Source organism: Podarcis liolepis, assembly GCF_965112155.1.
Source record: "Podarcis liolepis genome assembly, chromosome: Z".
Classification (NCBI taxonomy): Eukaryota; Metazoa; Chordata; class Lepidosauria; order Squamata; family Lacertidae; genus Podarcis; species Podarcis liolepis.
Window position 1 is genome coordinate 9,733,275 of NC_139570.1, and position 26,416 is coordinate 9,759,690.

The following is a 26,416-nucleotide window of genomic DNA, read 5'->3' on the forward strand; positions in this document are numbered from 1 at the left end:
GAAAGGAAGTTTTATTTCCCCACTAGAAATAAGGGGTCTATTTACTGCAAACTCAGGGTTTTTCTTTAAAAAAATTTTTAAAAAAGAAACTCCAAGCTGCCTGCTTTCAAATTCATATTCTGCATTGTCATCATTTGGTGGAGATTAAGCATTCCTTCCGTTCTGCGTGAAAGAATCAAAATCCTTTCAAAAACCATGAATCGCCCCAGTTGCAAGGGAGGGAAGTGACAGGATATATCACTCAATGCTTAGCAATGAGAGCTGACGTCCTCAGGTAGTGTATATTTCTGATGATGGTTAATGACTCTCTGAAATTATGCTGATGAGTCTTTGCTGCAGTGCCTGAATGACAGGTGGACACAAAGGAAAATGCTATCCCGTCTAGAGAGAGGCACCTGCAAGGATGCCGATTCATTTGAAGCATTTGTTCTCTTCATAGAAAATAATAATAATTGTGACTTAAAATACTTTGATTCTGCTCACTCCTTAAAAAACAAAAACAAATCACGCCTGGGAAAAACAGCAGCTGTACATGAAACAAAAAATAATTGTTCCCATAATTGGCTTCATGGAGTGTATAGTTATACCTCACGTGTGTTTTAACTTGTTATGTGTCTGCGTGTAGATAAGCAGTTGTGATGAACCAAAGGTGAACTGTTCTGGAGGCTCTGCAACCACCATCGTGCTACTCAAAATAACCCCACAATTAATTGGTAGTTGCTGTAACAATGAGCTCAGATATGGTTATATTCACTTGCTTTGATATAGGCTAATTGGCTTGCTTTGATGTTAATCTTATCTGTGGGCTTGAGGTGCTGGGCTCTGAACCCAAGAAGGGGAAACTATCTGTAAGATTTGGGTGTTTGCCACCTATGCCCTCATCTGGTCAGGTGAAGTGATGGAAAGTCTAGGCCAAAGCGGTGTATGTTGCTTTGTTCATAAACGAGGTGTCCATGTTTGCTTCGATGAGAACAAGCTATCTCCTTGCTGCAGTGTCTGTCCCGTGTCTGTAAAGGCTGGGAGACCTGGCAAGCTGATCTGCTGTAAGTCTACACCTTCTTTTAATAAAGCACTAGAACTGATCAATCTGGAGTTTTCAACATCCTTCTTTGGTATCCCTGCACCCAAGCTTTCTGACAAGTCCTCCTTTGGTCCTGTGGTTCAGAACAGCAGTACACCAATAATGAGGAACAAGTGCCTCTCTGGATGTTGCTAGACTACAATTCTCCTCATCCTTGATCATTGGCCATGCAGGATAGGACTGTTGGGCTACATCAGGGACAGGTAACTGCTGGCTCTCCAGATGCTATTGCACTACATCTCCCATTATCCTGGACTATCCTGGATGCTGGCAGGTGAAGATGGGAGGTGAAGTTCAGAAACATCTGAAGGACACATGGTAGATTTGGGGAAGAAATTTGATTCAGTTTGTATTTAAAGGTGGACCTGCTAATCCACCTTTTCGAACACGATTTGAGAACTGAACCATGGGCATCCTCTGAAGTTGCATGCCTCTAAATTTTGTGACGCACTTCTTAGGGGGCAGTGTGTACATTAGTTTAAGTGCATATGCAAATGTGTATATTAGGAGACAATTCACTAAAATGCTGATAAATTTGCACAAGGAGTTTTTTCCCCTAAGAAAAACTGCAAATTGCAGTAGAAATGTGGAGAATTGAATTTACAATTGGAAAAATGAGAAACTGGGGGGACCAAAAGAGATCTGTCCAACTCTCTTCCGGATCACATCATTGCTTGACCACAATTCCTACCACCTTTTGCCATTGGGCCATGCTGACTGGGGCTGATGGGAATTGGAGTCCTACCATCCTGGGAGGCACCAGATTTCTCATCCCTATAATAGTATGTGACAGGGACAGAGGATGAGTTTGAAAGACCTGCTACATAGGCACAGGGGCAATAGCCTTTCACCATTCCAAAATATGAATGGGATACCAATACATACAGTCTACTTCCCTTCATTAAATGTTTCTGCAGCAAGGTGGGAGGGGCACGAGGTGCTTCACACAGTGGTTTAGCAAGCTGCTGTGTGAAGCACCACTCTGCTCCTTTAAATGGGCGTGGTGCCTGGGGCAGGAGGAGCTTGGGACAAGCCGGTTGGGGATATCTGAGGGGTGGATGAAGTGTAAAGGGAGGAGGTTTTGATCAGGTGTGTGGGAAGGGCAAAGGGGTAGGCAGAGTTGGCTAATGGAGTGAGCAGGGGTGGCAGTCCCTGCTATGCAATACATATGGTGCCTGGTTTCCCCCCTTACAAGAAAACATGTCTGCATTATTTTTTTTTAAATGCAACCTGATTTGGCAGAGCCACCAAGAGCCAAATGAAATTACTCTGGAGGCCTGAATGTGGTCCATAGGCCATGAGAACTCTAGTCCTGAATGAATTTAGTAGCATTTCCCAAGCAGGTAATGGGCTAGTCTTGCACAATGGCATGCACATCAGTGTTCACTTGAACAATGGCAGAACAGGTTGTTACACTTCTCTTCCCTTGACTCCCAAAATCATGTTGTTAACTTAATTTGAGTGCTATAGAAAAGGCAGAAAGACAACCTGTTTTCTGCATGCTATTTGTGCCAAAATCCATCGGTTGCTAAGTTCCAGGGACAAACAGCTCGACTTCCTATTCATCTGGGGTTAATTAGGATCAGTGCTACTACTACCTTCATCAAATTAATCTACCCAATGAAATTTAGAGAAAGGGTATTCGCAAATAATAAAGTAATAAAATCTTTGGCTAAGCTGTTAAAACATACCCTTTAATACTAACAAATGTTTGGGGGTGATTTCTCCTGTTGTTAATTCTTTTTAATGTCTGTTTGCATTTTATAATTGTTATCACAGGCAGAGCGCAGATAGAATATTCTCAATTGCCTAACTATGGTTAGGAAGTTTGCTATGTTGTTATAAGCCCCTCACGTATTTTCCTTCATGCAAATCCTCCACAGTTTCCAGTATTAAAACGAACAATGGTGCATATTACTTCTGCAACACCACTAACCAGATCCCCTTGAAAACACACTTTAAATCCTAGTTTAAAACTTTCATCCTGAGGAGAAAACCTGATCACTATGTCTTAGTGTCAGTGGAAATTAAATGCAAAAGATGTAAAGGAAAGGAACATTTATTTGCACAGTAGAAGGGTTAGTGGATGGAAGCCATTCTGATACCACACAAATTCACAGGGTCTAATTGCCTGCTTTTTCTTTCTGGTGTAACATGATTGTAGAAAATATAATGGCCTGGACATTGCACCTGCTCTGTGTTATCGGGACTAAAACTCTTAAGATCTTGTGTTTGAGCTTCTCCCTCCCTCTCATTCCTCCTTCCCTGTGTGCCATGGCTTTTTTTAGATTGTGAGCCAGAGGCAGGGACCATCTTACTATTGATATTTAGAAGGTGCTTCCTCGGCCAAAGGACAGGGTATAAATGCCACAAACAAACAAAGAAGTGAATGTGACAAATGTAAAAGCAAAAGCAAATAAGAGCTGCATTTTTGCTAGATCTTGGCACTGTAATTGACAAAACTGATTTCAGAGGTTGACATCATTGGGCACTTTCCAAGATCCACACCTCTGCAAAGGGCCCACTGTCAACTCACAGAGTCTCCAGGCTCTGCTTCTCCTCTTTGCTGTGCTGCTCACCAACCAAGCTTGCATGCAGAGAGATGGCAGGTGAAGAGGCAGGGACAGCAAGGAGTGGCAGACTTTGCACTTTTTCACTGGGCAGTTGTGCAGCTTGGGCCCAAAGGCAGTGAGGACACCAATGAAGTGGAGATAAGCTCATGGGTTACCTCATTCCACAGGGCCCTCCAAAACCTAGAGCTGGCATGGCCGGTCACCAGGAGATTGTCTTCTCCAGAATTTCCTTCCTTACCAAGTGGCCTTTTTCTGACCCAGAGTCTCTACCTTTTAGCTTTGGCAGCAGGTTGTCTAGAACCTGTGCCTTTCCAAGTGTTGTTGGATTCCGGCTCCCATCAACCCTAGCTAGCATGACCAATGAATGAGCAGGGGCGATGGGAGTTGCAGTCCAGCAACTTCTGAGAGCCACAGATTCCCTGGCCTTGGGTTAAAGCTGTGCTCAGCAGCTACCCCTTTTGTAAAGCTCATCAGTCATGCCTCACTGTTGTTGGGCCTTTGTATTTCATTTTGGAGAGGGCCGTACAAAAAGGAAGTGGAAGCTTATGAATCAGCATGCACTTTTTTTGTAGCATGGCTGGCCTATGCCTGAGGTGAGCAGTTGCCTCAGGGTGGCAGACTCCAGACAGCTGGGAGCAGCTGCAGATCTGACCTCCCTGGAGCGTGCCCTGCACTTGTTGGCCTCCTCCTTCTACCACTGGTGGGGGGCACACAAGGGCAGGCACACAGTGGAACTGGCAGTGGTGGGGAGCCAGTAGTTTTGTCTGCAGCAGCAAAATGTCTTGGGCCAGCCCTGCTTAGCAGAATTGCACTGGTAGTCTCATACCCCAAGGTGACGGGTACTTACTCCCAGTAGGGATCAGGTCCCTGTCCGGAATGAAGAGTTTGTAACCGTAATGCTTCTCCAGAACATCTGGCAAGATTTCAAGGGCAAATTGTTCCTCTTCACTGTTGTCGCAGTCCAGTGTGTCTGGATCCACTTTTGTGTAAGAGAGATAGGCATCGTATTCCTTGTTGTCTGTAAATAAAACCACAAATCACTTTTAAGAAAGAAAAAGAAAGAAGAAATACCCTTGTACTGGTGAGTTATGTCCTTGTACCGGTGAGATAATGAAGAATGCCTGGGTCCAGTGCTAGCTAGCAATATAGGCAGCTGCCCCGTGCCAAGTCAGATCACTGGCTCACCCAGCTCAGCATTCCCCACACTGACTGCCAGCAGCTCTTCTGGGTTTCAGACAGGGGTCTCTCCCAGCCCTCCCTGGAGATGCTGCTGGAGAATGAACCTGGAACTGTTCACATATTATGTACTGTCAGTTTGTATTAAATATATTAAATATTGCTAAGTTGTCAATGAATGTCAAGCATCAACATGAGTTTTTTCTCCACCCCTGTACTTCTACATCCAACATTCGTAGCAAGTTTCAAAGGACTGGGAACTTGGTAAATGAAACCAGCAGACCTAAGCAATTTCATTGCCTGTATTAACGCACAATTACATTGTACATGCAATGTGTAGGGACACGGGTGGCGCTGTGGGTAAAACCTCAGCGCCTAGGGCTTGCCGATCGCATGGCCGGCGGTTTGAATCCCCACGGCGGGGTGAGCTCCCGCCGTTCGGTCCTAGCTCCTGCCCACCTAGCAGTTCGAAAGCACATCAAAGTGCAAGTAGATAAATAGGTACCGCTTTATAAAGGGAAGGTAAACAGCGTTTACCTTCGGACAGCGCTGGCTCCCGGCCTCTTAAGCGAGATGAGCATGCAACCCCAGAGTCGGTCATGACTGGCCCGTATGGGCAGGGGGTACCTTTACCTTTACTTTACATTGTACGTGCAATTGGCTTAATGTATATATTGAATGCATTTATTTACTGGAGCTTTTAATGCAGAGGCACAAATCTTTATAACACTTCTAAGGTCTGCTGGGGGCAAAGACATGGCTGAGACAGGTAGTTCTGATAAGTGTTTGTGAGAAGCTACCATTATTAACAGAAAATGAAAAATCGAACAGTTAATGCAGTGAAGATAAAAGTACAGAATGCTCAGAATGCGGCCTAGGACCCACATACCTACGGGACTGCCTCTCCTGGTATGCCCCGTGGAGGACCTTAAGGTCCACAAAAGACAACATTTTGGAGGTCCCAAGTCGCAAAGTGGTTAGATTGGTCTCAGCTAGGGCCAGGGTCTTTTCAGTACTGGCCCCGACTTGGTGGAACACTCTGACCCAAGAGACCAGGGCCCTGTGGGACTTGACATCTTTCTGAAGGCCTACAAGACAGAGCTGTTCCACCTGACCTTTGGTTTGGACTCAGTCTGACCCTCATGTTTTCCCGACCCTTATGGTTTTGATCTATGGGCTACTTTTAAAATGAGGCTGCATTTTAAATTGCATTTTAACCTGTATTTTAAATTGGGTTTTTCCCCCTATTATGATTTTACTGTAATTTTACGGGTGTTAGCTGCCCTGAGCCTGGTTCTGGCCAGGGAGGGTGGGGTATAAATAAAATTATTATTATTATTATTATTATTATTATTATTATTATTATTATTATTAACAATCATCAACAACAGCAACTGGGGATGGAGGATAAGAAATCATTAGCAGCAAATCTAAAAGAATACTTTGTATTAAAAAATGGAGGCTAAATAGCCACTCATGTGTGTTCCCCAAAGTATGGTAATTACCCAAATTTTCATCAGGTGGATCTGGCTGAGACTTGTGAGGAGAATCAGGGGAAGTGCAGGCATTTCTTTTCTCAGCTAGAGAATTGATTCCCCTGCTCTTCCTATTGAAGAAAACAAGGTGTTCCAGTGAGCTGTTACTGGTTCTAGCAGGGTTGGCATATTTCAATATGAGAGCAAGGCTAGATGATGGATGGGCCGAGGTTGGATCCTGGCATGGTTCGCTTAGCAAAAGGAAATCAGCTTTTAAACCCCCAAGGAGCGTGAAAGTCTTTCGCTTTCCTGGTAAACAATGGAGTGTGACGCAGCAACTGGATGATGGAAACTCTGGTTTATAGAAAGAATATCCCACCCTGTCGTGCAATTAGATGCATGGTACCAATAGTGGGTGGCGCTGTGGTGTAAAGCACAGAGCCTAGGGCTTGCCGATCAAAAGGTTGGTGGTTCAAATCTAGCAGTTCGAAAGCACATCAAAGTGCAAGTAGATAAATAGGTACCGCTCCGGCGGAAAGGTAAACAGTGTTTCCGTGTGCTGCTCTGGTTCGCCAGAAGTGGCTTAGTCATGCTGGCCACATGACCCAGAAGCTGTAGGCCGGCTCCCTCAGCCAGTAAAGCGAGATGAGCGCCGCAACCCCAGAGTCGGTCACGACTGGACCAAATAGTCAGGGGTCCCTTTACCTTTTTAGAAGTAGAGGTTTGTGCCCCTTGGGACTAGTAGAGCAGAAGGAAGGGAGCCAAAGTCAAGGGTACACAGTGCCAACTAATTCTAGTTTTGTCATAGAGTTGTAAGGGGGCTTCTAGTCCAGCCCCCTGCAATGCAGGAATATGCAGCTGTCCCTTATGGGGATAAAATCCATGACTTTGGTGTTATCAGCACCACACTCTAACCAACTGAGCTATCCCTTGCCCCCATCCTCCTCCCTGCTGAGTTCTACAAGGGCAACACAGAGACTAAGGAAGAGGCAGATGACAGGCTGGGCCACTCAGTTTCCAATCCTCTTCCCTTTTGCCTGTCCAGCCAACCTCAAACCAACAGAACCCATCACCTTTCCCCTCCCATCCACTTACTTAGTTGCTGCTGCTGCCCCTGCTTAGTGTGTGGCTGCCGCTGTGCAGCATGTCAGGCACCAATTTTCCCTAAGGAGTTTGAGACAATGGAGTTTCCCCCAAGGATTACTGGCCGCATCCAAAGAAACACCTGTTCCCACTGATTTCCTGACCTGAACCTCCTGTTTCAATTGCTGTGTGCTGTTTTAATGAGCTTGTTTCACTGCACATCTTAATTGCAGGATATTTTGATGGAACTATTCTGCTGTGCATTTAAATTATTCTTGTTTATATTCTATCTAAGTGATATACCTAAGGGACCTATCTAAACAATATACCTTGAGGGACATCATTCATCCCAACCCTATCACTGCGGTATTCAGGGAAGTTATTGTTAGTGCCCCCCAATGGCTCTGATGTACACCTCATATCTACCAAGAGCTGTGTGCTCAGTATTGTGAGTCCAGTCTTGTGGAACTCCCTGCCAGTTGATGTCCCCTGCCCCTGCTGAAGTTCCAACACCTATTGAATGCATTTTTTAAAAAATTATTCCAGCAGGCATTTTAATTTAAGTTTGATGTCATAGTTTTAACTGATTTTCATTTTTTGTATTGTACCTTTGCAATAGAGACCACTGCAGTTAAGTGGTACATAAGTAGTTTAACTAAATAAATTGTGGTTATTATTTGATTGCTAATACTGTGACTTTCACAACTCCTGTTAATGTCAACGGTGTGTCTGCAGACAAACTTCCCAGCGGATTGTGCCTGCCTGTTGTTGTTGTTGTTGTTGTTGTTAATCAATCTCCCCCAAAGCCCCTAGTACATTTCACATCTATTCTCCATTCCAAAGGAGACAGTAGCTATTCAGCATTCTGGATGCTCAACAGAAAACAACAACATTTGTCATAGTTTTTTGGAAGTGCGCTTACCATCCATTGCTTCGTCACCTCCAAACATCTGTCGGTAACATAGCATCAGTTCTATGTTGTAGCATTTGTAGATTGTTATAAGTAAAACCAGCACGAGAAGGATGGCTCCCAAACCTCCAGCAAGTTCGATTTTTGATATCAGATCTAGAATAAAGCAGGGAAAAGATGGATGGGCTAGAAAATGGAAGGTTGTTTCTGCTGCTGTTGTTTAGCTTTCTATCATGCCCTTCCTCCAAGCAGCCTAGGGCAGCATTCATGGTCTTTGTTTATTTGATTTATAACCCACCAAATTCCTAAAGCAGGGGTCAGCAACCTTTCTCAGCTGTGGGCCGGTCCACCATCCCTCAGACCATGTGGTGGGCTGGACTATATATATATATTTTTTGGGGGGGGGGAATGAACGAATTCCTGTGCCCCACAAATAACCCAGAGATGCATTTTAAATAAAAGCACACATTCTACTCGTGTAAAAACACCCTGATTCCCGGACTGTCCGTGGGCCGGATTGAGAAGGTGATTGGGCCACATCTGGCCCACGGGCCTTAGGTTGCCTACCCCTGCCCTAAAGCTTCTGGGAGGGTGGGGGATCCCTAGCACAATGGAATACAATTCAGCTGAAATCCCCCACTCCTTTCCTAACTCAACCATAGTCTCCAAAGGTCAGTCCAGACAAGGAAGTGTTGCAATGCTTATGAAAGGTGCTCAGGCTTAGACATGAGTGAGTCTACAGGAGAAAGGAGTTCCATAACTGAGGGAAGCCACCAAGAATACCCGTCTTTGTGCCTTTATGGTCTGCATCTGACACAAGGATTATATCATGAAGTGGTGGTGGATCTTAGAAATCACAACTGGACACATCAGAAAAGGTGGTCTTTAAGCTAAGCCAGGTTTAGGCTATTAAGCTTTAAATAAATTTAAGCCATTGCAAGTACACATTTCTTGAGTAATCTGAAGTCAGTTCTTCACATCATAGCACATGTACATCGTGACCCGAGGAAAATGCAAGTTTTAAGTAGAGCTGTATCTATTTTTCACCCATGCATATTTCTGAGGCAAAAGAGGTGCTCTTGTTGGACCCCCAAACCCCACCAATCTCTACCTTCTGCTTTTTGAGCTGCTGTTTTTTCTCACACCCATTTGCAGTGATAGTTCTGCTCAATGGCTGCCGCCTCAGCACCATTCTTTGTAACTTCAAACTTAGTCAATCAGGGATCAACTGGTGAATGTGACGACATCATGGAACCAATGATGATTTGGACATGTGGTGACAACAGTGAGGGCAAATGAAGCTGCACTGCCCTTGCCTCTCTAGGATCAGCCTTGTTGCATCAGAATGTGATTTTCAAGCATAAATCCCACTGAGAGCAATAGGATGCATTCTGAATGTACATTCCTTAGTATATATGCAGATGGCCATAACAACAACAACAACAACAACAACAACAACAACCCCATTTCCACTTTTGGTTACACATTCCTGTGCATATCCTGGTTGACAGCCTCTACTTTTTGTGGCGGTTTTATTGCTGCACAGTGTCAGCTCATTATGCTGAGCCAATAGGGATGTGTGAATAAGTATACAGTCATACCTCGGGTTACAGATGCTTCAGGTTGCATTTTTTTCAGGTTACGGACTCACCATAACCTGGAAGTACCAGAACAGGTTACTTCCGGGTTTCGGTGGTCACGCATGCGCAGAAGCACCGAATCGCAAGCCACACATGCGCAGACTCGGTGCTGCGGGTTGCGAACGCTGCAGGTTGCAAACGTGTCTCCTGCACGGATCACGTTCGCAACCCGAGCGTCCATGTATTCTCATTCCATTTTGTTTCACACATGTCCCGGTCACTGATCCATTCCACCCCTATTTCAACATTCTACAGCTGTTTAACACCCCATCCCACTTGGTTTCCAGACCCATCATCATCTTGGTTACCCTCAGGGGTGGACCTTGGTAATATGCTGTCCTGTGCAAGTCCATTTGATGCCTTCCCACCAGCCCTTGCAGGTGCAAGGCTCTGGCAGGATCCTAGAGCCCTCCTATCTCCTTCCCAAAGGTGGGAAATCACTTTCCTGGCCTTGGGAAATGGGCAGGAGGACTCTGTCAGAGCCCTCACACCTCCTCCCCAAAACTGGACACCGTATTCCAGGTCTGGTCTACCAAGGCAGAATAAAGTGGTACTGTTACTTCCTTGCTCTGGTCACTATGCTTCTGTTGATGCAGCCTAGAATAGCATTAGGATTTTTTGCTGCTGCATCACACTGTTGACTCAGGTTCAGCTTGTGGTCTGCTAAGAAATCCTATTTTCACATGTACTGCTGGCAAGCCAGGTGTTGTGTATTTGTGCATCCGGTTATTTGTGCATCTGGTTATTCATGAAAATGTCCACGACACTGCCCTCCAGAGGAACGAAGCACAAACATTATGCTGGTGGAAATTTGTTGTGCAACAGATGGCACGATTTGCTTTGCTACAAAGTTACCAGCAACCTGCTTATTATGCATTCTCTTGCGCAACAGCATCCTGCTGGGTCAAAACATTTTGCCAGTAGAGAAAGTATCCCACCCAATGACTTTTAAATTAGTACTACAAACCAGATGCACCCCAATGCACACCAAAAAATAACAATAATGCAAAAGCAGACGAGACATTTCATTATAGTACACAATACTACTAAAACCAGTGCCTAAAGACAGTACCCAGCGTGGGATGACTATTCCAAAAGGCAGATGACATCTTCAAACTAGCCCCTAAAAGAAACCATAAAAAGTAGATTTTTAAGGCCAGTCCACCTCTAGTTTCCAACACCAATTGTCAAACATCAACATGATTCACTATGACCATATCTGAATGGCACTGAGAAGCACTTCTTAACGGACTGAGATGCCGTTTCAAATATAGCACAGGCACCCAATGCTCTTAACCTTGCTTTTCAGTTCACCCAGCCATTAAAAATCACGAGGAGCCTGTCTAATACTATGAGAGATACTTCCAAGAAGATGTATTAATTTACACCCTCTGTCAGTGCAGATATTTATTGCTATGATAAATAAGCATTGGAAAAGGCATAAAACTCTGGCGATGTAACGAATGAAAAGAGGCAACGTGAAGCTTTCCAAAAGCACAGGCGATGCAATCGGTTATACACCATCAACGTCGCCTTAAAGTTTACCCAGAAAGTTCAGGAGTCAACTTTTCCCCTTGCAACTTATCCTGCTTCTGTAGTTTATGTCTGAAAGTATTTGTTTATATCATAGTATCAGAGAACAGCAGAACAAAGAGATAGAAAGGCTTCCTCATGGTAATTGTTTCTGGAGCCCAGCCATGGATCTAGCCCACTGGCTATATTTTCCCCTTAAAGCTTTCTGATGTGACTGGGCAATTTCAAATTAAAGAAAGGACAACATGCAATGTGTTATTAATCCATGGAACCTGCTGCCACAAGATGCAGTGTTGGACATTAGCTTAAATGGCATTAAAAGGGAATTAGAACTTGGCAGGTAGGTTTATCAGAAAGGCTATAAGGAACCTGGCAGCTTCATATATATTAGGGGCAGCCAACATGGTGTTCTCCAAATGTCATTGAATTAAAACTTGAAGCATTTCTGACTATTGGTATGATATCAGAGTTAAAGTCCAACAACATCTGTATGTTGGCCAGCCCAATATATTTAATTCATTCATTCATTTAAAGTATCTACAGCTTGCTCTTCAGCCAAAGGGATCCCAGAGCAGTGCATTTGCCAATAAAAGCAACACAGATAGGCTTATAAAGCATGATATAAAAGGAAAAAGGGAATGGAGAAGGAAGAGAAAAGCAAGCAAACAAATAGTGGACTCATTCTCTTGCCAAAATGGCAATATCAAGCAGACTTGAGGGATTCCTCAGGGGAGAAAGGGAATAGAATATTCTGGAACAGGGCAATTTCTAGAGTTCCTTGGGGGGAGGGATAGACTATTAAACCACTCTGGAAATCGTAGGTGTGTGTGGGTACTAGGGGTTTCTGAACTCTGAGTACTCTTGACAAACAATTCCCAGTATTCCCTGAGGGAAGCCATGGCTGTTTAAAGTGGTATGATACTGCTTGAAATGTACAGTTAATATGGGCCCTGTGACAGGGGTAGATGCCATTCACGTTTAAAATGGAGCAGAGCTTGTAGTTTAAAGACCACAGGGACACATGGGTGAATTGTGTGTACTGAACCTCCATTTGGCCATGTCTAGACACTAGACATCTTTCCTGTCAGCTGGGATCATGTCTGCTATTGAAACTGGGATAAGAGAAATAGTGCAGACCCTCCAAGTATTCCTATTTTCCTGGGATGTCCCTGATTTAGGGAAGCTGTCCCATTTTCTGATTTGATCCCAGAATGTCCCACTTTTCCTTAGGATGTTCCTATTTTCACTGGAGAAAGGCTGGAGGGTATGGAGTTATCTGACCTCTGAGCCATCTGAAGGCAATCCTGTATAGGGAAGTTTTTTATGTTTAATGTTTAATGATGTTTTTATATATGTTGCAAGTTGTCCAGAGTGACAGGGGCAACCCAGCAAGATGTGTGGGGTATAAATAGTAAAATTAGCATTATAGAATGGGATGTCCCTATTTTCATTGGAGAAATGTTGAAGGGTATGAAAGTGCAGGCAGTGGGAAAGTCCAGCAGTTCCAACCCATGACCTGCTTTGATCCTTGTGATGAACCAAAGGTGAACTGTTCCAGAAGCTCTGCAATCACCATCTTGGTAGTCCAGATAACCCCACAATTAATTAGCAGTTGTTGTAACAATGAGCTCATATATGCTCACTTGCTTTGATATAGGCTAATTGGCTTGCTTTGATGTTACCCTTATCTGTGGGGTGCTGGGCTCTGAGCAAAGAAAGCAAATCTGTAAGATTTGGCCATTTGCCACCTATGCTCTCATCTGGTCAGGTGAAGTGATGGGAAGTCCAGGTCAAAGTGACATATGCTGCTTTGTGTATAAAGAATGTTTGGGCATGGATAAGCCATCTCTGTGATGTCCATCCCATAAAGGCTGGGATACCTGGCAGGCTGATATGCTGCAAATCTACACCTTTCTTTAATTAAGCACTAGAACTGATCTCTCTGGTGTTTCTCACACCTTTCTTTGGCATCCCTGCACCCAACCACCCCCACAAGCCCTCCTTTGAGCCCTGCGGTTTGGAACTACTCTTCAAATTGTACTCCCATCCCCTGCTCTCTAAATACCAGTTGCTGGAATTTGCATGCTGGGAGAGCGCTACTGTGCTCAAGTCCTGCTTTTGAACTTCCCATACGGTTGGCCACTGTGAGAACAGGGGACTGGATTAGATGGGACCTTGCCCTGATCCACCAGGGCTCTTCCTACGTTTTTGATGTCTGATGGTCAATAAGAAACTAATGGTGTACAAGCATCCCTAAAACCAGCTAGGAGCCTTGTATAAACCTTCCTGGAGCAGTTGAGTCAGACACTCTTCCAGCATGTAAAAGATGCCTTGCTGCTTTCAGCAACTTGAGCAAAACATTGAAAAGATACACCTGTTATAAAAGACTGCTTTGTGGTCATGGGGAAGTGAGGAGAGCGGACTTTTTGTGGGGAGGGGTTATTGTATCTGCTCAAGTTGTTACAAAAAACAACAACAAACCAAAACACTGATAAATTGTTTTGTTTTGAATCAGAAAAAGAAAAGAAAATATGTCCCTAGGATAAAAATCCTGGAGTAATCCTATATTCTCTCATCTTATTTCTAAGTAGTAAAAAGTAACATAAAGTTTCCTTATGCTGAGTCAAACCATTGGTCCCTCTAGCTCAGTACTGTATACACTGACTGGCAGTAGCTATCCAAGCTTTCAGAACAGGAAAGCCTACCTAGAGGTGCTGGGGATTAAACCAGGGACATTCTACATGCAGGCCAGATGTTCTACCATGGAGCCATGGCACTTCTGACACTGTATTTCCAGTTCTTTGGGATATGGGTGAACAATGTAATACTTATTGAGTGGACAGTAACAGCATTAATTCTCACCCAAGGGAGCTTTGGCCTTATACTTTAGGCCAGAGGTGACTAACCTAGAACCCTCTAGATCAGCCTTTCTCAACCTTGGGTCCTTAGATCTTGTTGGACTACTACTCCCATCATTCCTAGCCATCATGGCCAGCGGTCAGGGATGACAGGAGTTGTAGTTCAATAACATCGGTGGATCCCAAGTTTGAGAAAGTCTGCTCTAGATGGAATACAACTCCCATCATCCCTACCCAACACAGCTAATGGTCAAGGATGATGGTCCGACACATCTGGAAGACACTGCAGACAGAGCAACTGCTTCCTTTAGCCACCTTGTGGGGAGGAGCAACTACATTTTCAAAAGCTGAGAGGTTCACAATGAATTCTAAACACTGATTCGAATTACCAACAGTTCTTTTGCCAACAGACTTCTAGAAGTAATATATTATTTGGAACACTAAGGTGGTTTCAATATTTTAGTGTACAGGATAAGCACTGAGCCGAACACCAGATGATTAAAATGCAAAAGGTAGATTCCTGCTTAGAATATGAAGTCCCCCCAAAAACACTTCACTCTTGTCTTGCATGAAGCAGACATTCTCAAGCACAAGTGCTAAACTGACACTGATGTCTTACTTCCTTTTAATCTGCAATGTGTAACTTGTCAGGAACTGGCGGAGCAAATCAGCCTGTACTCTTGAACTGAAAGACAAGTTGTTCCTCTTGTAAGATGTTTATAGAGTAGTTAGATTTTTTTTCTCTGCACTAGGGAGAAAATGTTCATAAGAGGCTAACTACACCCTGCATATATTTCCTGGAGCAGACATGGTTTTGAAATCTTGTAGCAGTCATGGTAAGACAATTGGGGGTGGGGGGTGAGGGGACAGCAATTGGCAGAATGGGTGGCTTGGCAAAGGGTTAAGCACTCCTCCCCTCCACTATTTCGCCACTCTAAATTCTCCTCTCCCCTGAAACAGCTTTTAATTTTAACAACAACAATAATGTTGGGGCTCAGTTACATCTACAGGCATATATCATGCAGCTAGCTCCTAAGATTATTTTCTCCTTCTCCCCATGGAAGTCTTAACCAATTTCCTTGTTCTGTATGGAGTGGAACTGTGACTATGTAGATGGGCAACAGCAGAAGTGGCTGCTCTGCATGACCCCAGCAAAAAAGTATGTTCAGGCAGCATGGAAGCAGAGACTAGGTAGAAAAATCATTTTTATAAATTGACAAAACCAGTTTTTTAAAAACAACAACAACCAAGTCCTGTGAAAGATGCTAGAAGGGTTGCTGACCACGGGGTATAGAATATGAACACCATGATACAATCATTTGGTTTATTATGACTGCAAGTCTTTGGGGAGCAAGTGCTGGATGTGTGCGATCACCCAGCACTGAGTGCAATGAGTCACAAACAGGTGGCTGAATTGCTGGGAGGAACTCTGAAATCCTCAGAGTCCGGGGAAGGTCTGTACCTGGACAAGAAACATCAGCATCACCTTAGCTGGCCAGCATTTGTGGCCCTCTTTGAGGCACGATCTTAGCTAGAGCTACCAGCAAATTCCAAAGTTCTCACGGCAATTTTAAAATGCATGTATGGTCTAGGTAAAATATTGATTCAGTGGTTCCACAATATAAAAATCACACAAACTACGTTGCATTGTAGCCTCAGTCAAATACCTACACACAACCATAATATGGTATTTCCATATCCTTAATTATTGCAAATCCCAGGCTGCATGTAGTGGTTTGGCTTCACCCTCAGAAGCACACTCCATTGTCTCTCAAGACATGTGCCAACAACTCACCCATCTATATTCCAAACAGGGGTGGGGGAAACCTGTTGCTCCCTTGATGCTGTAGGACTCCAACACCCATCAACCCAACCAGCATGGCCAATAAGGAGGGATGATGGGCTCTGTAGTGCAGTAACAGCTGGAGGGCCACAAGTTCCTCCCCCCTGCTTTAGAATATGCTTCACTTGATCCATATTACTGAGGTCTGTTCTCTCCACCCCACCCTGTGAGATTAGAGTGCCCATATGCTTCACTATTTAGAGGACAATATACAGAGTCCTCTATCCAAGTCCAGTTTAACACTTAAGAAAAAAACATAAGGGGCTGTGAAGCGGCCCACAAACAGTAAGATTGCAATACAGTTGTTGAGCAGACACAATGGCCAATTTGCATCTCTACATGTAAGTTAGCATATGCACAATTTATGCAAATCTCTGTCCTCTTTAATCCTCTGTTTGGGTGATGCATTTCCTTTTTATTTGGCAGCCTATAAGCAGCTACCTTAGTAGAGGCAGCCTGTTTACTTAGATGCTTGTGAACATGCCAGTTCTCTTTGTAAATCAAAGCTTATCACTCAGAAACAGACACCTTCTGAGCCTCCTCCTTCCACCCCGTTGGATAAATGATATTAACAAGTGTGAGTGACCTGGGAATGGTTAAAGGAAAGTCTGGCATGTTGGGAGGCTGTGCTGTGTGTGGAAGTGTAAAGTCCAGGGTACTCAGAAAAGGGCCTCTGAAGATGACCTGATAAGTATGTGAATGATTTTATAAGGGGTTTGATGCACTTTTAACAGTGCTAAATTTTGATGGGTTGACAGCTGGTTAAGCTTCCTGCACATTTTAGAGGTCCCTGTATTCTCATTTGCTATAGTTCTTCAAAATTCTTTGTACAGTGGTACCTCGGGTTACAGACGCTTTGGGTTACAAACTCTGCTAACTAGGAAGTGGTTGCTCCAGGTTAAGCACTTTGCCCCAGGATAAGAACGGAAATTGCACGCCAGCGGGAGACCCCATTAGCTAAAGTGGTGCTTCAGGTTAAGAACCGTTTCAGGTTAAGAACGAACCTCTGGTACGAATTAAGTTCTTAACCCAAGGTACCACAGTAATGTGTAGGGATTCTGTAGCTTGGTCAATGCCCAGAGACATACAGGTACCTTGACAGTAGGAAAGACCACTGTGCCATGATGGCGAGTTCTACTGGTGGAATAAGATGAAAAGGTGGTGGTGGGGAAGCAGGTTTTCATCAAAATAAGAAGTGGGTCAAATGTCTTCCCTATTTCTGCTTAAGGAGTAGCTGCGAATGTTGAGAAAATGAGATGGAGAAGACTAGGAGGCAAGCAAGATGGCAAAGGAGTATATAATGGCTCAAGAGTAGAAAATAAATTTGTGTATTTTATTTGTCGGGCAGTAGAGCTCTGGAAGAAATCACTGGAGATATTAGTTTGCAAATACTATGGTGGGGGAGTCACCAGCTTAGCTTCTTCCAAAATCATGGTGCGGCCACAAAACAGAAAAAGGAGTAACCCCCCCCCCCAATACCTCTTTTACGCAGAATGATGCTTGCACGTTTCCGTCCATTTCTGTTTTCTACGTGGCATGTATAATTGGCCAGATCTGGCTCCTTCACAACGTCAAAGATTAATGCCAACTCCACTATTTTTTCTCCAAGATGCTCTTTGAGAAGCCTAAGAGAAAGAATCGTTTTTAGAAGATTGTCAGGCTCACATTGGCAGGGAAACTGAAGATGGATTGGATTTATTCACAAAGCATCTCTCTCTCTCTCCCTCTCTCCCCCCCCCCAACTTCCTCTGGATTGCATTATAGTATGAGTGCAAAAATTATCTTGTGGTGGAGGGGAAAGTGGGTCAAGGAAAAGAGGTAGATGAAAAAGAAAGGCAATAACATGCTTTCATGCAGAAGGTTCAGTCCTTGCTATTTCCGGTTAAAACAGGCCTGTGGCCCACCAGATGTTTCTGAAGTATAATTCCTATCACCCCTGTCCATGGGTCATGCTGGCTTGGGCTTATGGGAGTTGGAGCCTGGCAACATCTGGTGGGAGTGATGACTGTTTCAGATTCTGGACAGCTGCTACCAGTCAGAGTAGATGACACTGGGCTAGGAGAAGATATAGTCTGACCTGATATAAGTCAGCTTCCTCTTTTAGTTATGCAGTGACCCTTTCCCACAAATATGCTGGGGGAAACTGCAGTGATCTAAGAATGTGATCTTCAGAACATCAATTCCCATGTATATCCTGAATTATGATTGTGGAATTGGAAAACACACACAAACAGTGGGCCAGATTCAACTAATGAGTCCCACAATGACGTCTGTTTGAGTAGTAGGGCTTTCCGCCTCCCTCCATATGCCCTACCCAGTGCTGGGAGGTAGGTAGAATCCCAAAAAACAGTGGGGAGAGAAGAGGGGAGATCATTCTGTCCAGAAATCAGAAATGCTTGTACTAATGGAAGGATTGCTGTAACCCTATGCTGAATTCCCCTTGGAGTTAAATCATAAATTATGACATTTCACACAAAACTGTTGTGCTTCTTGACAAAACATTTGGCAGAAAAAGGCATTGGGTTGTATCCTTAGTCTAAAGCTGGTGGGGTGCCCCACCTGCAAAATCTGGGATAAAACTCAGGGTACCCCAGTAAAGGAATTGGAGGGTTCTGTCTGAAAGCCCAGAGGTGGGCTGCTGGCCTACAGAACATCCCTGAATGGCATCCTGGTGGGATTTCCCCATTAGATATGCATCAATGGATGGTGTCCATTTGCCAGGATTGCCCCTGATGGAGATATCCACCAGCAATAGGTTTGCCCTGTGCCTATTCCAAAATCCAGCTTACATCTGCAATCAATAAAGCTTTGGCCACTTTGATCCCAAGCTGGTGTCATGTCTTTCTTACTTCAACACACAGTTGTCAATCTTCTCCCTTGGCAACAGTGGCCTGCTGCACTGTGGCCCTTAATCAGGTCTTGAGTTTACAAATGCATGAATGGTAGGGCCAGCCCTTGAAACACAAGACTTGGGAACAGTGGTGGAGCAAGCCTGGGGTGCCTGGGATGGTGTGTGTGCTCTGCGCCCAGGGGCGGGGCAAGCCACCAGCAGGGGCAGGGCCAGCCGCCCATGGGGTGGGGTCAGCTGGGGCAGGACACTCCATGGGGGCTCCTCCCACTCAGCCGTCCTACAGCTGGGGGGTGGTGGAGGCAGTGTGCAGACCGTTTGGGGCAGCGCGGAGCCTGTGGGTGCCCATGCCGCCACGTCACTCCCAGGAGAGATGTGTGGCTCGGGCATTCTGCAGGCCCTGCGGTGAGTTCCTCCCAGCATTTTGTCACCCCCCTCAGTGGTGACACCCCGGGGCAACTCGCCCCCACCACCCCCTTTCTCCGCCCCTGCTTGGGAACATGTTCTTTGTATCCGAGCCAGTTATGAAGATGTTGAGGAGACCTGGTTTCATATATGACTAGCAACGACAGAGTGCCACATTTACATCTGTATCAAATTTAAGCTCAAGGCCTTTTACAACTTTGATACCTCTCCCCACCCCACGACTGAGTCATACAGATTTTGGTACACTGCAGATTATTTACTTGCACCTGAAAGCTTCCCATGGAAGCGTGGCCTCTTCTCAGAATCTAACAAACCATCTATGTAACAGCAGTGATAAGTGTTCTCACTTTGTCGCTTTGCTCCTTCCTATAATTCCTCACGCTGTTGGAGGTTTCACTATCCCCCTCATTATCTCATGTGGGTGAGAGTGCAAAGAGGTAAATTAATCAAGGAGGGGTAAAATAAGGGTTTAATTCAATGTGCCTCCATCCTCACTCTTCATGCAACCCAGTATGAATCTCATTTTTTCTTATCTTAAAATAAAATAAACAGGAAACATGGTGTGCGAGGGGGCGGGTAGGGGACCAGAGATGGATAGACAATTTAATAGTTTCTGGGAAAGCCTCTTGAGAAATGTGTACACTGTTTTATGGGCTCAACCAAAGAAAGAGAAAAATTAGCAACTGATAGGGTGATTTATATGCAGTAAAATTCAAAACTGAACAATTTTCCTCTGTTACAGCAGAAGCGGCAGTATTGAAATTCATTGCGGGTTGCTTCCCAATCAGACACAATTCACAACCCTCCAGGCAGGCTTAAAGACTATTATTCCTTGTTTAAGAGGACCAGTTCGATTTACACAATGTTTTTATTACAGCTCTTAAAAACCCACCTGGCAAGGAGATTTCATTCTTCCCTCTTCCATGCTCCCCCCACCCCTCCCAATCAGCCATTCCTTTCAGCCGTGGATCAGGTGGACCCCACCATATCAGGGAAAGACCTCAGAGTTGATATCCCACATCTGCTGGATGATGGCAATATAGGCAGGTCTCTTCTCTTAAAGAGTCAGACTTTTTGCCTCTGTGCTACAGGTAAGACAGGTTGCTGGTTTTTACTGTTACTTTAACAGTTAGGAAGCCAAAGAAAGAAAGAAAGAAAGAAAGAAAGAAAGAAAGAAAGAAAGAAAGAAAGAAAGAGGGTGTGGCTAAAAAGAAGGGGTATTACACTGGGTCTGGGGCTTTCTTCAAGGAGCAGATGATTCAACTGGGGGAAAGCATAATTCTGATGCCCATAGCACTTCTCAGGCACCCCCAGGGTCTCAACACAGCTTGGGATAGGGGGCAGTCCCCTACAGACTGCTCTCTTCCTTCTTAGCATTCCTTCACTTCCTCCATCTAAGAGTGAATAAGCACTCCTTACAACAAGGCTTGTAGTAAGTTACCTGTAGCAGTGGGAGCTAATAGACGGAAAGGCAACCTCTTCCGCCTCTTCCCTGATTCCTTCTCTTTCAGTAATTACTTGCTGGTAAAGTAGATCACTTCCTTTAAGGCTTTGCTTCCTGCTTCTTCTCCAAGTTCAGTTTGTTCAAGTCAGTATGTATGTGCCAGCGTGTGCTGTTTTTAACTTCTTGACTCCATCTTGGCAGCATGCAAGACCTATATTCAAGGCCTGAAGTTTTCTTTATTTCTTTCAACCAGCGGTCTTACCAGACTATTCCACCCCCACCCCCTGTACATTGCTGCAATATATTCACCGTATTTTTTTGCTCCATAAGATGCACCTGACCATAAGATGCACCTAGTTTTTAGAGGGGGAATGCAAGGGGGAAAAATTCTTTAAAGGGAGCACTGAGCAGAGTCTGTATGCATCCCAGGCTCTGCTCAGCGCTCCCTTTTATGAGCCGCACGGAGCGTGTGTGCGGCGCTTGCAGGCTTTTCCCCGAGGAGGGAGAAGGGCAGCCTGTCACTGACGGTACAAGGGACTCCAGAGACATATTTGCAGAATCTCTACAGTTTCTTCAGGAACAAGAAGGAAGCACAAGCCCAAATGATGCCAAGGAGTTAGCCATCTATCAACCAACAGCTAGACTAGGGAATGGTTCTCTGTTCAACACAAGCAGCCTGCTAAGTACACAATTTTGAGATACATGGTTTTGCTGCTGTTGTTTTTAATTTTGGAGTGGTGCCATGTACCTGATTTCCCCTTCTTTAATGTGATTTTCGAGCTCTTCAATAAATCTCTCTCCTCGTGTCCAGTAGATCATTGGACCAGACTCTCCGCTGAACCCAAAAAATGCTTTGCAGGCAACTGTTAGTGGTTGACCTGAGAAAAGACGCAGAACAAAGAAAGTTAGATGGATGGTTGTAAGGATGAGAGCACAATGGTCTATGCATTTCTTTGTCAAAGAGGTTTTTTTAAATAAAAAAAATGTTTTGGGATTGAGTGCTGATGAGTTTTCCTTAAACCAATGAAACTTTGCCTATGCCTGCCTCAGGCTAAAATAAACTCGGCCCTCCAGATGTGTGGGGACTACAACTCCCATCATCCCTAGCTGACAGGACCAGTGGTCAGGGATGATGAGAGTTGTAGTCCCCAAACATCTGGAGGGCCAAGTTTGAGGGCTACATTCCTTTCTCAGCAGCCTTCTGGGGGCTGCATGTAAATGATGGATGGGGCCTTTGTACAGCAGGCTTCTACAAATACATATCCCTCACTGTCTTCCATCCAGGGAAACAAGAGGCATTATCAGAGTTCAAGGACACATTCCAGTCAGGCAAAACCACTCAAGGAATGTGTGGAACAGGGCCAGTGGGACTAGAGAGAGGCTGTGACCTGAGGAGAGTCCTGAGGATCAGACAGAGAAGCTTGGAGGGCTGCATTTGATATAGCTGTGTGTGTGTGTATGTGTGTGTGGCCTGAGGATAGAAATTTTGTGACACTTCTCCACAACATTAACCCTATCAATTGGCTCATGCATGCCCCATTCTTTTGCCCCATGCTTTCTAGGCAGAGGTCCACACTTTCCCAGTCTGTATCCAAGCATTTTTGTTTTTTTGCCTCATTGCTTCCCCCAGGAAAACTCAATCATTACCGCTGAATTGGAGTAAATTACATACTGAGTTTCCTGCAGATTGCCAATTGCTCCAGTTTAGTGATAAAGAGCAAATTTTTGATGGAGGGGTGTGGATGCTGTCGGACCTTGACCTGGGAAGCCTGGACCTGTTCCTAGAAATGCAGAGCAAACGTAAGTGCTGGTGAACCCTAAGTTTTTGTTCCACAGTCTGCCTTGAAGCAACAGAGGGCATCCCTATAAGGTTGCAGTTTTGTGCACAACTACTTGGGTGAAAGCTCCCCTGAACATGGTGCAATTTCCTTCTGAGTAATTTTGTATGGAGCTGTGCCAATTAATATGCTTTTTAGAAATGTTTAACATGTGCTCATGAGTATATGCACAGCTCTTCTTTGATTTTAATAGGGAGAGGCACTTATAGCAATGTGAGAAAGGGGAAGGGAAGAAAAGCCCTGAGTTGTGGTCAATCAATATTGACAGCATCTGCCCTTTCTACAGTATATCACACTGGGAGGTACTAGTCAAACAGCTTGGGCTGCATGTTTCCTATTAACTGACCCACCAAGGTTTCTTTTTTTAAACCAAGAATTCAATGAGAGGAAATGGAAATATTCCAAAGAGATGTCTAATTTCTACAAAAGCAGAGAACATTTCCTGAAGGGATTCACACTGTTAGAAGAAATAATAATAATAATAATAATAATAATAATAATAATAATAATAATAATGTTTAAAACCAAAATGCTGTAGGAATAATTCGCCCCATTTGCTAAGCAGACAGATTTGCAATCCGGCATGGAAATTCACTTCCTGAAATGTTTATTAAGTGCTGAATTTAAAGTGTTTAGGGCAAGGGGAGTGAGCAGACGAATCCTACTCATCTTCATTTGGAGTTGATATTGCTGGTTTCAAATGGACTTTCTGGTTCAGCTGTAAACTGCACTGAAAATACTTTATAAGAAAACCTATCAAGTTTTTAATACTTGTGTGCTGAACCAGGCTTGGGGTTTGTGAGTGGAGGAAATTGGGGATGAAATTTATTGGAGTAAGGAATGTTGAAAATTTCGGGGAACCTGGAATGAACATGGAATGGGCTGGTGGATGGAATTTTATCAGTTGAAAGCTGGAAGAGGGAACAGGTTGGAAGGGAGGTGGAATTAGCTGATTACTAGGTCTAGTAGGGTTCATCCAATACTTCCCAGTTTTCTGTGAATTTTTCATTACACCTCAAACACTCTGTCTGGGATTTGCTGGCAAAAGCACTTAAATAATGCAGCTGAAATCCGGAGAGAAAATAAATCCTGATAACACTTTACAGATCAAAACTGAACAAAACCTGGTGTATAGTATCTGGAGAGACAGAGAACCTTTGCCTTTCTTAAGCCAGTCCTTGTACATAGCAGAGTGACATTTAACCAAATAAACAGAAGGAGACTCGCTCAGAACTGTACAGTCAATCAGGGCATGTGCTTACTCGGCAAATATCATGGAATTGCCTGGTTGCTAAGCAGTACCCCACCAGTGGTGGCCTTTGTGCTCTCAAAGCACCCTATGTTTTGGCACCCCCTGAAGGGTGGCACCCAATGTGATTGCACCAGTCGCACTACCCTAAAACCACCTTTAATCCCACCCTAGGTTAGCTGATGTTCTGTAACCCTTAAATTACAAACATAATGATCCCTGCTGTTGCACTTTCAACGGGGTTAAATCAAAGCAACTCTATGCTTCAGACAGGAAGCTGCTGGTGGTGCTTAGGATTGAACAGAACAAGAGAGGAAGCTGTTTTCTCTGTTGCTATGCAAGAAGATGACTTCCTGTGCAGAGTAGCTTCTGCCTCTGTGCTCAACAGGGGTGTAGATGGGGGGGGGGGAAGAGCACATACATCATGCACAATCTTTGGGGTGTGCCCCATGGGGGCAATTTGAAAATTGGGAAATGCTGCTTCGACAAAGGTCCTCTTCCCTGGCTCTTGGGGCATTGTCCAAGGTTTCACATGCAGTTTAATTGCATTGTGTATTAGAGGAAAGCACTTTGCAGCACTCTGGTTTTAATTACTTTCCTTTTAATATCTCCCTTGGTTTATCTAATTAAGCATCAAAGGCCTGCAGAATGCATACAGCATCTTTGTCTCAGATCGATGTCCCTTTTGGCCATCAGAAGTGTAGTCCAATAGTTTAAAGATGCACTGGAGGAAAAATGGGAGCAGAGTCGGCACATTCCTGACGCATTAACATTTAATAGGATATTTCAAGTGGCAAAAAGGAAAGGTGGGCTGAGAAGAGTGTTAGAACGTCATTAATTCTCCACTTTAAAGTGGGGTCGCCTTGTTACATGAAAGGCCCTCAGTTCCCAAGCTGGAAAAGTCTTCTTTAGCTTTCCTTCTTCTGTTCTGTCAATCAGGCCTGTTTGTTTCAAACTCCCTGCTGATAAGATCATGAAGGGCCTCCTCACTGGCTAAAATGACTTCTGATAACTTGATTGCATTATGCGTGCTTTGCTGGGGCACTTGCTCGGTGAGTTTGTGCGACTTTTTGCACAGCGCATGATGACATCGTTCATAAAGAAACAGGAAGAAAAAAGGAGTGCCATCGCATTGACAGGTCTTGGATGCAGGCAAAATAATCTCTGCTGATTTTGTAACAGTCTTTGCTAAGGCTCAAAGCAGAGTTTGAAATGATCCTATAAATATTATATCACTTATCACATCTGTAGCTTAACTATTGCTAACTGACACCACCCATTAAAAAAAGCAACAATCTCTGGAAGGCTGACCAGGTATTCTTTTCTATTGTCATCCTTTTGACAAGTGATGCCAGGTAATTTTCAAATATTTAAGCATTTGGCACAGATGGGGTGGAGAACCTCAGGCCTGAGGAATGAAGCAAGGTTTGAATTTGTGCTGTACCCTACAGCTATGCCCCCTGCCCCATCCCTTTTTACAACAATCTGCAAATGAGGAATTTCCCCCACCTAGTGCAGCAATACCCTCCCTCCCCCACTGTATCCCCATTTATTTTTGCTCAATATCCAGCAAAAGAATTAAATGCACTGGGAGTTGTTAGGAGACCCCTATTCCCCTCTACATAGCTACAATTGCCAGAGTTTTTTAAACAGTCAATCCCTTTTCTTAGGGAATTTGGGATTGGAGCTCTGAGAGGGAAATAGGGATCTGCTATGAACTCTCAGCACCCTTGATGAACCACAATTCCCAAGATATTTTAGGGAAGTCATGACTGTTTAAAGTGGTATGATACTGCTTTAAATGTCTAGTGCAGATGAGGTTTCAAATGCTTTCTCATGCTCTTGTGGCTTTTTACTAGAGAAACATTTTTATTTATTTGGTCCTAATAAAGGAATTGTCCTACAGTTAAACTTCTGGGTTCAATGTTGAATATCAATTTCCATGCAGCTCATTTCAAACGATAAACTATGGGCGCAATAAGTCAGCCCAAAGCTGCTGATCCTTAAGCAAAAGACAGTATATTTCAAAATATAAGCCATGGAACTCAGCAACTAAGGAAGCAAAGCAAATGAAACCAAGGATGCCATAATTCAACATTTGCCAAAAGTGAGGTATGGTAAAATTTTGACATTTGCAGGTCAACATATCCTTTCACCACAATCCACACTGAAAAAACCACTTAGTTCTAATTCCTTGCATTCTGAAATTAATGGTGCTTCCAGGTGGATACTAATTTTGAAGTTGGATTCAATCACATATCAGCAAATTCACGTTGTACATTTAAAATTGGTCTGGTGCTCCTCTGCAACAAACAGCTCCCCTCCCGCCCCCCGACTTTTTTGTAATCAATAGGTAAAGCAACAAGAAAAAGCACTGGAAAGTGTGGGATAACAATTGCTTGATGTGACATCATATAACCTCCCTGCAAGCTTTGTGCA

The 26,416-nt window shown here is 44.1% G+C and overlaps 1 protein-coding gene across 4 annotated transcripts in view; it reads right to left on the minus strand.

The window, feature by feature from the left end:
* Nucleotides 1-26,416, minus strand: part of IL1RAPL2 (interleukin 1 receptor accessory protein like 2) — a 482,185-nt gene that overhangs the window by 12,072 nt on the left and 443,697 nt on the right. For all 4 annotated transcript variants that reach the window (XM_083486405.1, XM_083486406.1, XM_083486404.1 and 1 more), the window contains exons 7-10: nt 21,639-21,768; nt 17,652-17,797; nt 8,311-8,454; nt 4,502-4,672 (exon numbers count right to left, since the gene is read on the minus strand). In XM_083486405.1, coding sequence (XP_083342531.1) covers nt 4,502-4,672; nt 8,311-8,454; nt 17,652-17,797; nt 21,639-21,768 — 591 coding nt within the window. The remainder of the gene's footprint in view (nt 1-4,501; nt 4,673-8,310; nt 8,455-17,651; nt 17,798-21,638; nt 21,769-26,416) is intronic.